The 21,115-nt window shown below is 38.1% G+C and overlaps 1 protein-coding gene and 2 long non-coding RNA genes across 3 annotated transcripts in view; 1 reads left to right on the forward strand and 2 right to left on the reverse strand.

Moving 5' to 3' along the window:
* pik3c2a (phosphatidylinositol-4-phosphate 3-kinase, catalytic subunit type 2 alpha) overlaps window positions 1-14,638 on the reverse strand; it is a 39,724-nt gene extending 25,086 nt beyond the window's left edge. Inside the window, exons 1-2 of the mRNA XM_015338221.2 lie at window positions 14,556-14,638; window positions 6,291-7,488 (exon numbers count right to left, since the gene is read on the reverse strand). Of these exons, the coding sequence (XP_015193707.2) occupies window positions 6,291-7,412 (1,122 nt within the window). The 5' untranslated portion in view covers window positions 7,413-7,488; window positions 14,556-14,638. The remainder of the gene's footprint in view (window positions 1-6,290; window positions 7,489-14,555) is intronic.
* A 39-nt stretch (window positions 14,639-14,677) lies between these two features.
* Window positions 14,678-17,209, forward strand: LOC107075789 (uncharacterized). Its single transcript, XR_001477298.2, has 2 exons — window positions 14,678-14,753; window positions 16,912-17,209. It is a non-coding gene; the product is annotated as an uncharacterized lncRNA (long non-coding RNA).
* On the reverse strand, window positions 16,323-21,084 carry LOC107075790 (uncharacterized). Its single transcript, XR_001477299.2, has 3 exons — window positions 20,957-21,084; window positions 17,300-17,350; window positions 16,323-17,003 (listed from the first exon to the last, which is right to left on the reverse strand). It is a non-coding gene; the product is annotated as an uncharacterized lncRNA (long non-coding RNA).
* Window positions 21,085-21,115: the final 31 nt, after the last annotated feature.

The raw sequence follows: 21,115 nt of genomic DNA on the forward strand, positions 1-21,115 counted from the left end.
TAGAGAAAGTACAGGCATCTGCTGGACACAGAGGAGGGAAGTTTGTTGTTTATTTTTGCTGAGTACTGCTGTTTGTTTTAGCTCATCAATGTTATTTTAATTAACTTGCATTAGTACTTTAATTATCATACAGGGGAGGGTTACTAATGTCTTTTAACTATACATACGATACACTAGTAGATTATGCAACTGTTTAGGCGTGGCAGCTTGGTTATATGCGAATTTGGCTGTTCATACTGGTTCTCTGCACCAAACCTTTGTAAACGGCAAAATCCTATGGTGTTCTGCAACTATAGTTTTCAAACCTGCAAATGTTCCTTGAAAAAAAACAGCAATTAAAAACAACCATGAAAGATCTGTCAGAGAACAGAAAGCTGGAGTTCCAGAGTGGTTCCACTGGTAAAGGAGGTTTCCCGAGTGCAGGCCGAGCTATCCGATGCAGGTGTGGCAGGTCATGTCATTGGATCTCTACATTATGACCAGGTTTTGTGTAGTCTGTGTAGGACTGGGTTCGTTTGCCAGAACTTTCTCAGATGCAGGCGACACAATGACTTCCCAGGCAACCGCAAGCTTGCAGTTCTGTCAGTGAGGGATGTACCTCTCCTCCAATCAGAGCTGAGCTTCTGGTGCAGGGCTGCGGCATCTTTATAAGAGAAGGGCTAAAAGTTGGGCAGTCGGAGAAATGTGGGGGCCCTTCTTACTGCTCCCTTTGTGTGGTTTCAGAGTTTATAACTGAGTCAGGACTTGAGAAACACACAATTGCAAACTGGGCGGATACAGTATATTACAATAATAAACAGAAAAAAAATGTTAAAAAAACTGAACTTCTAAAAGTTAGCTTGGGAACATTTAATGTCAATGTTGTCACACAAACATTTTAAATTAGGAACTTTGCACACCACGTGTGTTATTTCTGAAAACAGTGTTTACCCAAGATAGATTACAGGCTCATATGACATTTATAAGAACGACATTAAAGTGCTTGTTTTTTTCTTTTACATTTTTATATAAAAGTTTTTGCTGCATTTTGAAAAAAAACATCCAAAGTCATCCACTTAAAGCCACACTACAGAATTATGAGATCTGGTAATGTAAATAAGTTATTTGAAAATACTCTATATGAATATGTATAATTTCTGTGCTTCGTTACAGTTTTAAGGAGGTATTCCAACATTTGCTTGTTTGAAGACTGTGTGAGACTGCTCTGGTAAAGTAAAACTGGCCATATACAGTAGCAATCAAAAGGGGAAATGTAATTTCCCTGATTATTTAGAGACTTTAATTGGTGTTGGAAGATGTGCATAGTTACGTTCCATAATTGTCTCCATTAGTTGTCCCTCTGTACACTGACCTATTCAGAACAGCACTTCAGTTTAGTTTCAGTGTCTGTTCCATGATTGATGGAATTAAAGGAAAAGAACTGAAGCTTATAAGATACAGAAGCTTATATAAGATTAATATATAGTTTCATAGTCTTTGCACTGTACCCCGCTCTCTGTACATAACTGTGTATAGCGAAATGTTAAACATTACAAATCCTCCCAAAATCATTGTTCTAATTTGTTTTGAGGATCTCAAATTTGTAAACGTCCTTTAGGAATCTAAAACAATTTGAAAAAAAAAAACAGAAAATGGGAAAAGGGGAAATGTTTGATACTGCAGCTGAATTTATTTCCTATTCAGAGATAAATACTGCAAGTATAAATAGTAATTAACCCAGTAACTGCAGCTCTGCCAGAATACCAGAGCAAGATTAAAAGCAGTTTCACATTCCGGCAGAGATCATCAGCAGGAAGTGCCTAGTATGTATCCAACAGGTTGGATTTTCAAAACTGAGCTAGATGTAGTATCAGGTTTCTGTGAGCTGACAGCTGTTTGAGTGAAACATCACATCAACTCTAGATGAAACGCAAAATGTGTGTGGTCATTTTCAGTAAGAAAAATATGCACAGCTCCTTAATTACAACTGTAATGAAAATATATCAACAGGGAAGCCAAACTCCGTCATTTGCTCTACATCAAAACCTCAAATCTTTATCAAATGTACCTGGCATTCAAGATGTTAATTTTTCCTTGGTCTTGTAGTATCTCAGTAACATTGCCCAGAGGGCCTTCAGTATATTCAATACAATAAAACCAGTCATGAAAATTAAAGCTGAGGAAAAATCATAAAAACCTTAAACAGCATATGTTCCATGTAAAAATAAATGTATATTCAAGTGTGACATACTCCAAAATAATCTGTGTTGTATTCCATTATGTATCAATCCAGTTAAATTTGAATACTTTGTGATATTTAAGGAAAAAAAGGAAAATGTCTAAAAATGTTTGACTCCATTAAAGTATTTTTAAGAAAAAAAGAATTTAGTATATAGACCTAACATAGGCTTTTGGACAATTCACAAAAGCACAATTTAGAATAGAACGGTACACCATTGTACAGTAATCCAGCACTGTTCACCTTGTTTTGCTTTGCCTCATGAACACTGTTGCTGAGCATTAGCAAAACAGCAGAGCTAGAGGGATAAACATCAACATGTGACAAGATGCACAAACTGTAATATGCTGTGAAATTAATTTAGAACAGGGGCTGCAAAACATCTGATTGTATGGAAGCCCACATTCAAGCTATGACTTTTAAAAGGGACCCCATACTTTAAAATCTAATTCAAACTATTTATAATGCTCAATAAACAGATACTAAACAATGCTCTATAAAATTCTCTCTACTGTAGTTGTAATTCAATAATAAGTCACGTAACAGGATAACAGGATGCCCCCCAAGTTTTCTAAGAGCTTTTTATCAAAGTCTTTTAAACAGGGCCACCCCAGCACTCTTACACTGACGTTAAAAATAATCAAAAAGGTATTTCTGATATTACTATGATAAATATTCTGGAACAACTTCAAGGCTGGATCTACAATGAATCTTATAAGGGACTGGAAAATTGATTTAGAATCTTAACTTTGGGACAAAATATTGTCCATCTTATCTTGGGACTCCCTAGATTGTCTCTGGTACCTCAATTAGTCTCTGGATCAGGAACCTATGATCTAGATAAATAACGTGCTTTTAAAAAATCTTCAGAATGAGGTCATCAAACTCGTATACATATGATCATGTTCATATATAAATATATACATGGATTTACATGTCTTTTCATCTTTTAAAGGACACTTGTGCATTATTAGAAACAAAGAAAACACAGACAAATCATTCAATTTTCTCCTGAAGAATGCCAATGCAACTAGAGAAAAGGCAACTAAACATTTTTTGTCACTTAGGCGCAGTTTTCGTATTTAATAAATGCTTTAAATAAATAAAATGTGTACCAGAGTAAAATGCTTTGAAGGTTATCCTGTGTAATTATAGACAAATGAGGGAAACTAAACTACTAGTCCCAGGTGTGTAGAACAATTCCATTTAAAATTATTTCCCCAAAGAGGAAGTCAACAGAGTATATCTAAACAATTGGGTTCCCTTTTTGTTTCAGTTTGAGAAGTATCTCGCCAAATTTGTCTATAAAAAAACGGCTGATAAAAAGTTCCTATGGAACTACGAGTGTACTCCTCCACACTGTATTCCTGTAACACCAATACCCCTCCCAGATAAAAAAAAAAAAATCATATCCTGTATTTGGGCCTGTATAAAACAAGTGGGATGTAACAGTGCTAACTACAGCCTGGTACAGTGTCAGAAGGACTAATTAAAGAATAGCTCCTGCTTTTGAGATCCGATCATCTGCCAAGCTACGCTCAGAGAAAAACGCGTGGTTTCTGATGTGAACTTGCACTGTGCCAAATAGTTTCACACATTGACATTTTCTTAAATTAGACCTGACCCACCCACTTCCTTTACACATCGATGAGTCTCAGACGTGACTTCTGGTAAAATGGTCCCTAATGTTACAGACCCTCCATTTCCCCACACAGAGTAACGTACAACCGCTGAATGAATTCTAATGACATCCATTATTGTCTTAGAGCTGAACATGATGAAATGCTTCCTTATTCAAGTCCAGAGACTTTTTCAAATGTCATGCCATAGACCTGCGACATGTTTAATAATAATCAGAGCAATACCAACATTGTTCTATATGGAACATCCTCTTAACCGAAAGCATTTTATAACAAGTAGCTAAGAGCTGGAGAGTTTGCCTTTCTGATCTTTCTCTCATCATAACAGACTGCTGTGTTGAATAAGTACAGATAACCTGTTTCCAAAAAGCCCTGTAATCTTGTTTCAATTCGATTTGTTCTACATAAAAGATTTTAAATTATGCATGGCTTCTAACACCATCTTAAATTCTGCATGACTCCTTAAAATGCTTGTGATCATTTATTCCCATCTCAATATTGTTATGTAAAAGCATTCAATGTCGTAACTCAGTGACCAGGCCCTTGGTGTATAAAACATCTGAAGTATTAAATGTGTTTCCTTCAGCTTGGCCTCAGCATTGTCCTCCATGTGCTGGATAGCTCTAGCTGTGTGCAATACCTTAAAATTAAAGAAAATTAAAAATTACAGGGAAATGTAAAAATTTGTTTCAAAAAAATTCTCCAAGTTTGAAAATCCCTTCCTTACAGTTACAAACCAATGTGCCATGAGAATATTGGACTGGCTTTAAAATGTACCCGTTTCCTTGAAGTAAATATTTACCAGCTTTTTTGACCAATTATTTATATTAACTAATGAATAAAATATATTTATAAAATAAGAATTTAATGGAGCATCTATTAAATCCTTACCGGTAACCAACCTTTCCAAGAGGAAAGGAGGAAATTGTATGAGTATATGCAGATTTAAAGCTTAATTCCTCTTTCCGACAGCACCAGGCTCACAATGATACCATGTCAATAAATACTGTCCTAGTCTGCTTTCTCAGCAGATAGCCTGTGATCTGATAAGAGCTGTACCGATACAGGAGGCCATATGGACTTGTTCATGGCAATAGTCTGTACTTAGGATATGCAGGGCAATTCATTTCTGAACTTTCATGGTAGAGCATGTCTTCCTTTTAACATATGACACAACTGAACAAAAGCTCTGAGGTTACAGTTCTGCGAGGCGTTTGGGGAAACCTGAAAGTGCACTAGTAATTTAGTAAAGTGCACTAGTAATGTGATCAATCAGTTATCAGTGAACGTGAATATCTGAATAAAAGGATCATAAAACCACAAGGCACATACAGATGAGCTCTGTGTTACCAAAACTAAATTAATATGCAAAAACATTTATTTTTTTTCCCTCTTTTTAAAAAAAAATGACTGAACCTTAAATGTTAAAACACATCTTCAAATTGTAATTTCCTAAATCTACTGTTCATGAATTGAATTGCACAACAGGAATCAGCAAGACGTCTGAGCAAGAAATTCACAAAGCCTTCAGATTAAATGAATAAAAAAGACATAGGTATTTACACCTATTCAAGCAGTAAAGTCAGACTTAAGTTCTGACTACCTCTGTACTTGAGAATTGAGACACTGCACAATGGAATTCTCCTGATATGAAGGAAAACCGCACAATGCAGCAGGAAATGTGTTTTCTGGGAAAAATACACGCCCTGGTCCTCATTCATACTAAATGTTTTTTGCCAGGAAATCAGCTTTTCTGTAAGGGTATGACTGCGCTGCAGAACAAGGCAAATGAGGAAAGATGTACTCGAAACAGTACAAATGGAATTGTGAAAGGCTCTGATGTAGTTTGGTTCTCTTAACACTACTTTCCTCATTAATACCAATCAATACTGCATCACATATTTATCACTTTAATTCCTGTAGACAGCCACACCCTTTGATTGCACCTGTAAAATTAGAGCAGTTGAAGACAAGGCAAAAAGATACAGCTAACAGACACTGGCAGGGGGCTAGCAGGCTTCAAAAAAGCAATGACACTTGATGAAAGTTGTAAAACATTGCTTCGAAAATGAGTAAGTAGTAAAAATGCTGACACTCAGGATTCTTTCAAGCAGCAGCTGGATGAGATTCTTGGATCACTTAGCAACTAGCAAATAAGGACAGGCCTACTCTCGTTTAAAACGTTTCTCAGGTTCTTACAATTCTCAAGATACAGGATATAAAGACATTATTTCATTTTTTAAAATTTCTGCTACAGATTTCAAAATTTGTGTGCTGTATCTCCAGGTTTCTTACCCTGTAAGGAAGCAGTCATTACATTAATACTTGCCGATTCTTTGTGTTGAAGAACAACCGCTGAGCTGACAGAGTCACACGGAGCCTACATTGTTGATATACTGTAATGTCTAAAGACAGTAAACTGTAAACTGTACCTGTGTGGTCTGGCCCTGTTGGAAAGTTTTAGGTGGAATATTTAAGGAGTGGCTCCGGGTGATAGTGGCAACAGCAGGCCTGCTGGGCTGAGCCGTGGCTGTTGGGGAGCTGCTCCAGGGCTCAGCTGGGCCCTCATCTTGAAGCACAGCGTCCCAGGGGTCACCGGCTGCGTTTGGCTCTGAACTCCCAGCTCCTTCCTTACTCCTGGGGGCCTCTGCAGTCTCTGTCCTTGGTTTGCTAAGAGGGTCCAGATCGAGCCACTCAAATTTACTAATGTTTGTGCATTCCGAGGACAGGGGTTTCGGAGCTATGGACTTGACGTTGGCAAATTCCAAGTCTGTGCTGGTGGATTTCCCATTTTTCAAGTATTCTGAGGTGCTGGCTATTTTGTCAAACAGCTTTGCCATCTCTGGAGTTACAGCTGGTTGGTACATAGGCATAACCCCTGTTGAGTGCAAAGATGCTGCAGGTTGGACAGGGAAGGCCATGTAGTGGGGCTGAGCCGACAGGCCAAGATACAACGGCTCAGTGGCCCTGAAAGCAGGCATCCCTGGGTTAAAACCATTCTGGAAAGAGCACACTTGTTTAGGGAAAGGCGCGGAAGGGAAAATGGAGGACCGGATAACGGGACCAGGCAGAGGCGAGTTTGTGGGATGCGAGAGCCCAGGAGTCCACTGACCAGCGTGGAATGGAGAGGGGCTGAAAGACCGACCTGAAAACGAGGAACTCAACCCACTTGCTCCTGGTAAAGTCAAAGGCCTGGATTCTTTACTGTTTTTACCAAAGCTGTCATCCAATAACAGCTTCTCCAGTTCCTTGTTTGTGAGCTTCTCCACGTCAATGTCCTGAAATGTATCTCTCTCCGACTGTTTCTTGGCCTCTGACTCGGGGAAGACGATGAGGTCCTTCTCTGGCCTGTGCGTGGAAGATGCCTTCTGGCCTGCACTATTACAGGCCTTAGCAGCAACAGTGAATGCAGCCCTTTTCTCCTGCAACTTGGCTAAAGCATCTGCTTCCATCTGCAGGGCCTCCTCCTTCCCAACAACATTCTTCGGCCTGTTTGCCCCGGGTGAGGTGGACAGACTCTGCTGGAACCCATTGCTACTGGATATCTGGGCCATTGTGTCAACTAACAGGTGCCATGAATAAAGCGCAGTGCTGCTGTGGATGGATTCTTAATGGACTCCGTTCAAGATTCTGAAACCAACAACAGAAAAGCAAGTTAACGTCAGGCCACAGAAGTCAAAACAGGCTTATAAAGTTCCATCCAAAAATAAAGATTCCCTTATCTAACTACCGATGCTATCAGAATGCTTCTTATTTGTATAAAATATGGAATTGACTGTTATTATCTCATACCATGCCAAGTTTGAACTGACAATTATCCCACTGGCTTCTAACTCCTACGAGTTTTGGCGGGTTGAGGACTGTCTTTGCCATAAACCTCCTCTCACATTGGGAGCTGCACAGTGTCTACAGTAGCATCAGCACAGAGTGAAGGAGTGATAGATCCCAGCAAACCACAAGGGTATATTCTATGAGGACTCAAAGGGATCAAAGGCAATTCAGTTTGATAGCAACTGAACTTTCAAACCATGGTTCCACATAGACTTTCAAAGTGCCCAGAAAAAACAGTTTTTCAGGCAGGCATTGACAGACCTCAGAGAGATAATTTTTTGCACATTACGGAATTAATCTGGAGCAAAATACAAGAAAGACTTTAAATAAATGCAGATCATGAATCACAGGGTGTTTTTCTCCACAGGTGAAACAGAAAAATATAGAATTTCTATCCCTAGTCCAAAACAGAAAAATGAAAGCTCACAATTAACCCATTGAGACGTACACTGTACTGTAGGTCAAATTTCAATTCTCACATCCTTTCCACCTGGAGACTCAGAACCTAAAACAGCTGATATGTGACAGTTTTACTGAGCTCTTCATTGCGAATAGATGCTTAGCTATCAGTTACAATGTACAAAAAACACTATAAATACAAATGTACAAATATCTGTCAACAGAATATTTGGTCTGGTGTGATAGAGTTTAACAACATGTCTGCAATTTTACATCAATTCACTCTGAATAATTTGAAGTGTTGAAACCTGATACAAAATGACAAATGTAATGTGGAAAAGATGTTTGCATAGTATTTTTACTAATCCATCATTCTACCAAAGCAGTATTCACATGAAAAATGATAAAATTTGTAATAAAAGTGTACAGATATGCATTTTTACAAATGTTCTAGCACATTTTCAGATTAAGTACAAGATCGCAAAGATTCACTCACTCACTCCAATTAAAATAAAATTGGCTTAGCAGTTTGAAAAAAGAACAATTCAATACTCTTGTTTTCAGCATGGATTTCTTTAGATGCATTCCAGAATTCTCAGTGTGCTTGTTAAAAGGCTTTACAAGTTTGTATTTAACATTTTTTATACACAAAGTACTCATCATGTAAGTTATAATTAAGATGTAGAGAAAGACAGTTTAGGTTTACAAGCAGAAAAACTAATACCCACAATTCAACACCAGCTATATCATGACACTAAACTCCCCTCTCTTTATGTAAACCACCTCCTGCAGCTTAAACTAAGAACCAAAATGAACACATTTAAGAGTCGTTCTTAATCTCATATTTTCCAACATCCTTTTTCAGATGCATGTTTGTATGCAGTTTAAGTCTACAATATAGCCTAGTAGTGTTCTTGTAAGAAAGGAACACTCACACATGCAACCTCATACAGTACATTTACAAAAGTCTAGGTTTTACACAGGAAACTCTGAGAAAAAGCTTAATATAGACATTTTCACCTTTCACAAGAATTAAATAGTACAAAAAGGAAACTTAAGTAATTTCTAGTGTTGCAAAAAAATAAGAGGTTGAGCATAATTATCTAACTTTGTACACTGCAGAAAAATGGACAAGAATTAAATCGCATAAAAGTTCTTCATCACAGGTCTGTAAAATACAAGCACATGCCAGTAGTTTCAGTCTGGGATCCTGTAACCACAAAGGTCATTTTGTATTACACTGCATGTACCAGAGCTATTTTCTTCAGGCAGCAAGTTGCTCAGCTTTTAAAGACCCACAGAATGGTTCCTCCTAACAACAGTTCTAACAATACTGTCACTTGTTCTTTATGTGAGCAATCTCATGCTACGACTGAACTTTGCAGAAGATCACATCCTCATTTTCTTCCCTTAACTCTTTTGTGAGTCAAACATGCGACTATGTACAAAACAAAGCCATAACAATTTAACATTTAAGGCAGCCAGGCAGGTCTCTTTTGATAGAACTATCTACAGCTCATAGCATGCATTTTAACAGCCTTATCAGCTAAGCTAGAAATAACCAAGGAACAGCATGGTTACCAGCTGTGGTACAGTACTGTATATTAAATGCATAACAGGCTAATGTGCTATTTAATTCTTCTTTAGAAGTTGAAGCATGGGCCACATTAATGTGCACTAAAATATATTTTTACGAATCTTACTTGTCCTTGACAAAATGTGGATCACTCAGTACTGATATTATTAATATTTTGAGCTTGCACACTTTGGTTTAAGAGTTATAAACTTCATCTCTTCATGACTGAATTATTAGACCTAAGTATTTTCTGTTAGGCCATCAAAATGATTCATTTAGCTTAAAATCTTTTAAAAATGTGAATCACTGTATCCCCTTACTGATCAGTGAGTACTGGTCAGGCAATCGTGCCTTCAACTCCCACATAACAGAACAACAATGGCTAGAAAGATGCTATAAAAAACTAAATTACAGAAGGACTAGAATGGCATGTAAGTTAAACATGTTTGGGGATAAGCAACCTTTTGCCTGTGATGGAAGGACGAAGCTAAAGAAAACAAGATGCTCAGACAAGGAATGATCTTTAAATACCTGAACTTTTTGCCCATTTAATCAAGAGGCTGAATCATCTCAAAACTATTCCCAAAGAGGCACCATGTGATCAGAAATGAAGGGTGAAAAGTTCAGTCCCTAATTGTAATGCTTATCTTTTTGAATATTACACAAAGCCACAAAAAAATGGAGGGAGAGTTTAGCACTTCTGTGTCCTAATTCATATCAGAGCCTGTTATAAAAGATCAGATCCTTTCCTACTGACCCAACATAAGAACATCCTAGTCTCCTAATATTATTTAAACAATAAGGTAAAGTAATTGAGCAAATGAGAAACAGACTGGCACAGCACACCCAGTGAGCTGAGGGTTAGTAAGGGCAAGATGGTCAACCCTGCCAACCCACTATGCCAGCAGGGAGAACTAGTAACTTTTTCCTATGAAGAAAATATTTTAATTTTTATTGCTAGAAAACATAGATGGTGTTCAGCTACTTCCATTGAAAAAAGGAAATCATGGCAGTCATAAAGACACAATCTGTGCTGTACTGATTATCTGCTTTATTGAACTGTTTTTCAATGTACCAAAATTCTTTCCCAGTTAAGATTTTCATGTATAGAAAAAATAAAGTCTATTTCAAGATTTCCCTTTCCTTCTCAAGTTACAAAGATCAAAAGTTACAACAACACAAGACAGTCATTCAAGGCCATGACTTAAAAGGCGGGCATTTTTGTGAAAGCCCTAAAAAGGAAAAATATCTGAGCATGAAACCTGCCAGTAAGACAGTCTTCTGAATGTAAAAATATGATTTGTGTATTCAACAATTCTTACTTATAACAAAACGTGATTCAATTTCAAGTACCAAGCAGAGGTTAATTCCACATTGCATCAGTACAAGAAGGAAGAAAAAAATCACAATATTTTGGGCATGGAGCCTCCATCAGGTGTGAGCTGCCTCTTTGTAGGTCTACAATAAAGAATGTTTTTTTTTATAAAACGGTATAAAGACTTCTCAAGGGGAGTTTAAGGATCCTCGTGTTCTCAAGAGCCATAGTGCTTCTGCTATATGTGCCAATGAATGAATTGTGTTTACTGTAGTTAGACTCTGGGTTTTATTGAACAATTGTTATTTAAAAAAAAAACTCTGTAGTTTATGATTTAAAATGCAGAATAAACCCTGCAGAGCTCTTACCTGAAGGACTGATAATGGTCAGCTCATTATTTATGTATTCTCATTGTACACATTAGTAGTGTTTGGAAAAAATCCCTGGAAGATTTTGGTGATCTGGTGTCCATTGGATATAAAAAGCATTGCACCTAGCACACCAGTGAACAGCAGATCAAAGTACAACTGTATCTTGAGGAGAGAAATGAATAACTAATTCATGTCCTTCGAGTTTAAAGATTTATTTGTGCGGTGCTTGGCTTCGAGAAAGCTTTGTTAATTTGAAGATTGTCAGGCTGAACTTCCTGCTGTTTTCACAGATTACAAAGCATTCTTAGATAAGCACTGGCAGGATATGCCCCCTGAAAACAAACCAATAGTACTGCATAATTTGATTTTTACAACAGGGTTTTGCAACATGAGGTGCCTCAAAACAGTGAATTGTAAAAAGGGAAGTGGTGATGACCAATCTTCCAGCATTTAACACAAAGTTTTACACAACATTCATTACATTGAATGTATTGCCTCCAAGGAGTGTGTGTTATTCCCACACTAAACAGAAATAGCCTTCGCTCATCAACATCTTTGCCCGAAGTGAAAACATTGCTGCATCATTTACAGTTCTGTATTTAACTTATGTTTGGTTATTTATATGTCAAAAAATAACTTGTTCTCAAGTCCCCATGTCCCAGTAAAGAAACAAGGCAGCTGTGGTATGTTGGAAGTTGTTCAAGCTAAAGCTTTTTTATGCTGGATGCAATATTTTGGCTGGACCCAATATCAAAGACAATGCAGCATGGACTCTCACAGAACTTTCCACACAATTGTTTTTTTTTTTTAAAGGTGGTAGTTTGTCACAGAACAGCAATTTGGAGCTCAGGAAGTGATGAAATAAGTTGCTACGAGTAGAAAATTTGAATTAAAACATAAAACCTTAAGAATATTGGCTGTAAACATCAAGATAATCACCAATAAACCCCAACGCTACAAACAGTAAATGAAGCTCTTCTGATTAACATAATAGGCTTCACATTCAGTTTTATCTTTGACGAAATGTAATCTGCATCCCAAATACCGAAACATGATTACCTTAAAGTTCCTGTAGTTCCATCACTGCTTACAGAATTAAACATTAAAATGAAAAACAATTCAGAAATGCAAAAAAAAAACACATAACTAAAGCTTAATAAGAGACGTTAAGGTCCAATTTGAGATTTAACTGTAGTGCACTCCTAAATGACAATCCAACTGAAGAACTTCTCAATCTCTGACCTGCTCAGCCCAGCATGAGTTTGAGGAGTTGACTAATTTAGGCAGTTCTCAGGAGACTGACACTGAGCTGAGCTGGCACAGAGGTAAGAGCCAGGCTTGGAGGAGCGAAAGAGAGTCATGAGAAAACAGCCCCAGCAGGAACCCAGTAACACTCGACATAAATAGGAATGTCAAACAGATACATCACCTTACCCTAAAGTTATTCCCAAACAGGCAATTATATAAAAAAACAATTTAGTAACAACTGTAGCACATTAAACTACTCCAACAAATTGTCCCTGTACCTTTATAATTGTTTACCCCATATATTTTCTTTTTGAAAAACAAAATATGGTTCAGTCTACTAAAATAGTTTTCCATGAAAACGTCACAGAATCCTGTATACCATTTGAACTTGAACTGCCAACTACATAATGCCTGATGAAACGGCCTTGGATTCAGCACTGGTATGACAAGCCCTTATTGATATCACGAGCTTTGCAGCAAATAAAGGAGTTAATGGTGCACCACCAAGGTGAAGGTACACACTGAACACAGATCTTTGCAGCTTGTCATTTTTCTCTCTTCCCTAAGGTCCCTTTATAACCACATCATCTACAGAAAAGCACTCCAACAAACGTCACCGAACACTGGACTGCAAGTTTTAGTCTCAGCTGACAGATCTCTTTTTGTTTTTTACTGTGAAAAACTGAAGATCTCTAACGCCCTGACTGCACAGTTACACAAGCCTTTTCTCTTGAATACAGTATTTTGTTTCACTATTAGCACACAAAACAGAAATCTCATCTGACTGTGATCTTCACTGCCTTGGAGACAAGTGGATTCTACCATGTAGGCTACTTGCTTCGTCTTAAACAGAATGTATGGGATTTTACATTACTAACACTATTAGTAATAGAGAGCAGCGATTACCATTAATTTCACAATAACCCCTAAGCGTGATAGGCAAATCATTTTGACATTAAAGACGTTTTGGGAATTTTGTAACACTAGGACTAGAATCCGCAAAATGCTATCTTTTATACTTCAAATGTAAACAAAAAAACGATTAATGTCACACTGTAAAAGGGAGTTCAGGAAGTGAACGCTGCTCAGATGAAAAATCAAATGGACTTCTTGCCAATCACTGATGCACAGTTCTCTCAAATTCGGAAGACAGAAATGAGAAAATGTTGTCAAGAATCTTACAATTAAATTAAAGCATCACATGTAATACACGGGCACTTTCACAACGGTACAAAAAACTTGCGCATCGAAAACAGATTTTCAAAGGTTAATTAACGCTAGCAAGTATCCAAAGGTACAGTATTACAAGTCTACAATGAGATCCACTTCAGGGCTACAGTACGTATATAAAAACACCGTATAAAGTTAATGCGACTTGTTTTCATTGATTATTGTGCAAGAGGGGGGATAGACGAATACAACCAATGCAAAATAAGAGTAGTTTTGAAAGTTTTTTTATTACTTCACTTTGTGAACGGCGTCTTATGTTAAGAGCACCAACGTATGTAAAGAAATAACGTTCACAATGCCAGAAAGGGAAACGAAAGTGATTTTTTTTTACCCAAAGCACATTAATCTTTATTTTATGGAGGCTAAACATTCAACAGTAAATTACTCGCTAAACAAGAAAAAAATCCCTACTATTTACACACTATTGTTAGAGATGAGAAATTATTTTGGTCCGTGAAACACATTTTTGAAATATCAATAAAGAGCACTTGCTTCCTAGCTCTTTTAGTCAAAGGATACCCAGGCTCCTGAACTTTATCCTACACTGATTGAATAATTTAAAACTATCAACACAGCAACCTGCCAACAAAGTGAAATTCAACAAAGAAAAGGCTCGGACACGTCCGAAACACCACCAAGCTTACTGGTCCTCATAAACAAAACACACTGAATTGGCTGTCCTAACTGCCGCATAGCACGGTTTTAAGAAATAATAAACATTTCCCACCTTACAGAGTGAGCGACCGATGTAGCCATTTTCCTGCTGCTGGAACTGTATCCATCCAACCAGAGACACGACGTCAGTTCCTGTCTCAGAGTCGAGGCTGCAGTGCAGTTTGCTCGTACCAACCGCAACAGTGCCGCCCTCTGACCAGCTTAGAGAATGCAGAGTCAAAGTGTATCGTTGTAGCTTTCAGCAAATCAGGTAATGATTCCAGGAAAACGATCATTTTTGTGGTTTTCTAGTTCTGTGACACACTTATGAGGATATATGTACAGCAGGGGAAGCCTTTTAATCCAATTCATGCACATTGTCAAAAACAACAAAAAAGGAAATACGCATGTGAAATACTGTATGTCAGGAATGTGTGTAGGTAGCCGATACGATCCGGTTGATAGTGTAGCACCACCTGTAAGTGGTTGACCTATCACTGTCAGAACAACCAACAAAGATACTAGATCAGGTTTTTAAAAAGAAATCTGAAAATGAATAAAAAACAGTTACAGATGGCAGGCCAACAAAACCCACTAATGTAAAGTCACAATACAGTGTTGAGCCTGTATGTGCCATAGCATAGAGACAGCCAGCATCTGGGATTCTGCATTCATTGTCATCCTGAAAGATGTGAAGATGACCATTCGGCACCATTAAGGAGAAATTAGCTTTGTCCTTACCTTCTTAAGGAATAAGTAAACCCCAACCATGTCAATAAAATATGCCCAACCACATTAAAGAAATATCAGAACCCTTCACTGCTGGAACTAAGCACTCAGGGCTGTAGAAGTGTTTTGGTTGGTGCCACATTTGCACTTGGCCATTTGTCAAGAACATGGTGAAAGATGATTCATCTGACCATATCACAGTTCTCCACTGCTTGGTAGTCAATTGCTTGTGATCTTTGCACCACTGGAGTCACAAACATACAATGTCAAGTAGGATGAGCGGCTTGTTCCCTGTAGCCCGACTATGGTGTCCCATTACGCGGAGTTTTGAATGAGACTGGCTGCTCTCACTACTGGTCGAGGTTTGTAATCAACTGACCTGCAGCTGCTTGTCTGTTTTGCCTCACACTTTGAATGAATGCATGGGATTGTAATTCTGTATCATGCACTTTTGCCCACTTATGCCTTCTGCTGGTGACGTCTTTCCCTCTGAGCTCCATCTGACATCACCTTAGACACTGCTGCTCGTGAAAGATCAGCAAGCTGGCCTGGCCACTGAAGCTCCTGCCAAATGCACCCCAATAACTACTGCTGTTTCAAAGTCACTGAGGTCTTATTTTGCAGCCATTCTGGCCATAATTACTGAGATATCAGAAATAGTGGGATAAATGCTTACAGAGTTGGTCAGATTTCAAAGATTGTGCCTGAGGTTAATTGAGTCAATTCCAGGTATTGTAAAACAGGCCAAAATGTTTGTTTCATGTAGATAGTGCAACTACATCTTTTAAATACTGTATATGAAGCTCAAATAAAATAAGCCTGGACTCTCTCGTTGACTCGTGACACCTCACAGCTGTAATGAATCTTAGATGAACAATACCTTTGTACTGTTTCTTCTCAGCTCTCCCAAGATTTATTTTGAAATGTATAGTGTGTGTTAACCCAACAGTTATATATACTACTCATTCACCTTAAAATGAAGCCTTGAAGATCTTCCTTTTTCATTCAGTTAGCATCAGGCTTTTTATAAGATAGATCTATTGTTCAGTTTTGTAAAGAATAGCACATTTCTCTTAGAATATCTTTGATCAAGATCACCATATTTTTAAGCAGATACAATAAAAAGCTAATTGATGCTACCTTTATTTAGTCAAGACATTTTCCACTGGATATCGAATAATGATTAGCACCCAATTAACTATGTATTTGCCTTCAAGCCACTTTAGTATACATAGTAACTAAGACATCTGCTTCCCTTCTGCTAACATATCACATCTTGAAACATCTTCTGTTGCCAAGGGGACCTATAACGGGACTGACACATTTCAGCTAATCTCATTGAATATAGCTGTATCTATTGATACCGTGTTCTGTATTATTACAACAGATAATTGACAGAAAAAAACGTTCTTGGTATTCCTTCGAAAAACAAGTCTGATCATTTTCCAAGCATATTCCAAAGAACTGATGATTTGTTTCGATATCAAACATCTCAGATTTAGTTCGCGATAATGTGCCTAGGGCACACAAGTTGAGCAATGGTGTGAAATTCTAATGTTTTATGGCCTGATGGGAGCAATGCTCACTTTAAAGCATAATGGAAATAGAAAATAGAGTGAAGATTATGAAGAATGGTCTGATTGGTCTGGAATGTGAAAACAGTGGATATTTATATGTTGTTGTTTTTTTGCTTCCCATAGCTTCCAGAAACTATCTGGATTTACAGCTCATCCACTATGGAAAAGTTGTGAATCTTGCAGATGCAGTCCTCAGTTTCCTTAAAAGCAGGCTCCTAGAATGAGAACAGAATTCAATGTGGAATGAAAGTGAACAAGTCATAAATAGTGCTCAAGAAGAAAATGTTTATTAACAAATTTCCAGTGACACAAATGAGGTTTTAAAGAAAGAGTGACATTTATTTTGGTCTGTTAATGTGGTTTTCCTGTACTCTGTCATCTCACTTTGCTGTGAAAAGTAAAACCACTGTTTTGAACTATAGTCAATGAAGTACTAAAATGCACCTCACTGCTATCATCACAATCCATAGCAGATCTTTACAAAGATGAAGACATCAGGATCAATCCTTACCTGGATGTTCTGTATTGGTTAGCACATTGATCCCCTGTTGTGCCTGAGCACCTGTCAACAGAACGTAAGTTTACTAAACTGCTTAGAAAACAAGTTGAGCCTGATCACTTCACATTTTCTTTTAAATTGACGACTGTTGAGATGTCGACTGCGTAATCACACCAAGACTTAAGTCTGCAGATCATGGAGAAAAACCAGCATGAATCAAAATCAAATTATATCAAACTGCTGTTCAGATCATATTATGTCACTGCATGATAATTGTATGCTCCAAAACATCTCCAGGATGTCATCATGACTAAATAAAAAATTGGTCTTCTCATTGTGCATCTTCCTGAAGTGCAAAGCATACCTTTTTCTAGCATGAGAAGAAGCTTTTGCACTGATGTGTGCTGATGGCTCATGCCTATTGCCACACCCTTGGGCACACTAAACCATCTATGTAGAAGCACTAGCTTTGGCTTGGAAACAATGCAATACAATACAGTACATTTACCTCCTAATTAAAGGCAGCTACACTGCTATGCAAAAGTTTTCACATCCATCCTATGGTGTCCCATTTTGTGAAACTAAAAAAAAACTGTTTCCTTAATATTTTATTCAGAACTTGAATTCTGAATAAATTCAAATTGAAGACTTCTAAGGCTAAGATTAGTTACAGTAAACGTCAAGAAAGCTAAAGGCAAACCACCGAAATATGTTGATCGCACACGTTTTCAGACTCCTCATTCTTCAAAGCAGATCTGCTCAAGCGCTGTCCTGTTGCTTAGGGAAGCACTTATGGACAGTAGTTTCCATAACATTTAAAATGCTAGGCTTTCTTCATGTTTTATACATACCTGAAGAAGCAGTTAAAACATATTTCTGATTTTCACTTTTGAGCAAGGTCAAAACTGTACTCATTGTTATTGCCAGACCTAAACTTTCTAAACAGATGCTCTGTGCCCATGACTGCTGCAGTAAGGCTACACAGAAAGAACTTAGCTTTTGAGGTTGGCATCATGGCATTATGTAGGCATTTAATTATCATACAGTGACATAACACACAGGCGGCACTGTGGTGCAGTGGTTAACACTGCTGGGGGACCCAGGGAGCCTTCTGTGTGGTTTGTATGTTCTCGTGGGTTTCCTCCCAGAGTCCAAACACATACTAATAGGTTAATTGGCTTCTGGGAAAACTGGCCCTAAGTGCGAGAGTGGGTGTATGTGCCCTGCGATGGTATGACGTCACATCCAAGGTGTACCCCGCCTTGTGCCTACTGTTTGCCAGGAGAGGCTCCAGCTCCCCTCCAACTCTAAGTTGAATGAAATGGTTAGAAAATGAATGAACAAACATAAAGCATTCTGAACTGTTATGTATGACAGTTTGCATCAGATTTTTGTTTTGCACTTCGATTTTCCTCTTTGGCACAAGGACTCTTGAATGTGGGCCTCTTTGTATGTGAGCAGAAGGCACATGTGAAATTCCTTTGACACCCAGCCCTAATAATTCTCTACAGATTCTACACCAAAACACATATCACACTACCTTCAGGCCACTGTTGGGATGTCTGTGTGGGTCCTGTACAGTATGAAGCCACTGCTGCAATGCCTTATCACTGCCGTTAAATGATCATGTTTTAGCTTACTTTCAGCATCAATTCAAGTACACAAAACTTTTACCCTGCAATGTAAGAAAACCGAGATGACCTCTAAAAGGTACTTTTTCTATGAAGAAAACTTTAGAAGAATCAGAAATAAGAAAGGTGCCACAGGGCATGGCAGAATTTCAGCGAGTTGAATAAAGGTTGCTGGGTGAACAGAGATTTATTATTGTAAGAACAAGAGTGACAGCTCTCTCCATAAGGCTCTCACTGTCATTTCTAAAAATAAGCAACCAAAGCAGAGGTTTCACTGTTTGTCGGAGGCCAAGCAAACAACTTCAAACTTAAATTTGATGTTAATTTTTAATGCATTTGAACTATACAGTGCACAGTACACCATCATCTGAGCAAACTATTTGAGCTTTGGCTCAAATTCATTAATTCTACTCTTCATGAGCCTGAAGCAGGGAATGTGACCTACAGTACATCCAAATACTTTGCATGCAAGATGCTACAGCGGTTATGATTTTCGCGAAGATTATTAATCTTAAATCTATTCTTTGGCGTTTGCACAAGAATGTGGCACAGGGTGAAAAGGGAAACTGAGTTAGCATAAACGGTTCTCTTTAAATTAGGAAAACATTTTATAAAAGAAGAGCATTTACCAATTTGAGCATCGCTTATTTTATATTGTATTATAAAATGGACAATCCAGGTCTTATGAGCTGCTCCTTGAGGTAGCAGCCACCAGTATCAAAACAAATGGTTTATGGATACGGTCATTTTTCACCATGTACCAAGTTAATGTCATAGCAATGTATGGTTCATACAACCTTGAAGCAAATACTTGCCACATCTAAATAATATTATTGTATGGGATGCATTTAACTATTTGGCCCCAGTGTGCAAAGTGAAACTAATTTATGCAGATAATTCCTTACACTTATATACTGCAGCTCTTTTCTGGACACTCCACTCAAAATGCTTTACAGATACAGGTATGAGGAGTCCCTTCCACCAATGTGTAGCTCCCACCTGGATGATGGGAAGGCAGCAAAAATGGACATTACACTCACCACATGTGGTGTGTATTATAATACAAAAACAGGTCATGTAAGGCTTTTAGTCTTCGTTAAAAAAAAAGACTTAAATCAGAGGAACTCAAGAGTTCACTCAAAAAGGATGACACAGGAATATTACCTTATGTATTTCAAATTTTTAAAAAAGCATTTTTAAGATGTATAAATGAAAGGAAGAAATATACACTGTATTTGCTTTAATATGATTTTAACTCCAGGCACCCCTTGAAGTGCCTGAATCCAGGAAGAAAATAATATAGAAAAAACTAATAGCCCCAGGCTCGAGAAAGTTAAGCATGTTTATTGTGACTAACCCTAAACCAGTTTCCACTGGTTTCTAAAGATCTTGGTGTGCATCTAAGCATAACGCAACACAAATGGAATACAGGAGAATAAACAATCTATACGATTAAGATCCATGGGCGTTTCCTTTCCGTACACACAGCCACATTTTAATGTAAAATAGTCTTTGGTCGTTGTAGTATTTAACTTAAGAAAAGTTAAGTGAAATTACTGCAAACAACATTGCTCTACGTCTTTCGCAACACGTTAAAAGGCCATGCAAAAACAGTGAAATGGCACTAAAGCGGGATTTGTGCCCTCATCATTAAGTCCTTAGTATGCACTATGAACAACAGGGGGAAATATGTAGAAACCAAGAACATAAGTGTTATCTTTAAGTTGAAGCCACACACACACACGGAGAGAGATTTCCCACCAAGATCTTGGTGGTAGTCCACAAAGGGTGCACTTTTTGGCATCTACGCATTTTTTAACAATCCACAAAGGTAAACCTCAGCTCGACATCTTCCACCAGTTAACTGGTGTACGACTGTGCGCTTTGCAACGCAACTCAACAGCACTTGCAACATCTTTGCGCAGCTAAGCTACACATAACGTAGCGTGGCCGAGCAAAAGCTTTAGTCCGACGGCACACATTGGTTGAACAAGACAATCTTCTTCATCGGGGATGTTGCGACAGATAAGATACTAACCTTTACCACTTAAAAAACCCACACTGACATCACCTCCCCAAGCAGGCTTAATGGAACGCCACGTACGTCTCGGTGCAACGCAACTTGACAGGGAAGTCAACCAAACCCCAAACTGACAGACGCCTGCTAGGCCCAATACCCTGCCTAGACGAAGCCTTA

The sequence above is a fragment of the Lepisosteus oculatus genome, chromosome 21, assembly GCF_040954835.1.
Source record: "Lepisosteus oculatus isolate fLepOcu1 chromosome 21, fLepOcu1.hap2, whole genome shotgun sequence".
Classification (NCBI taxonomy): domain Eukaryota; kingdom Metazoa; phylum Chordata; class Actinopteri; order Semionotiformes; family Lepisosteidae; genus Lepisosteus; species Lepisosteus oculatus.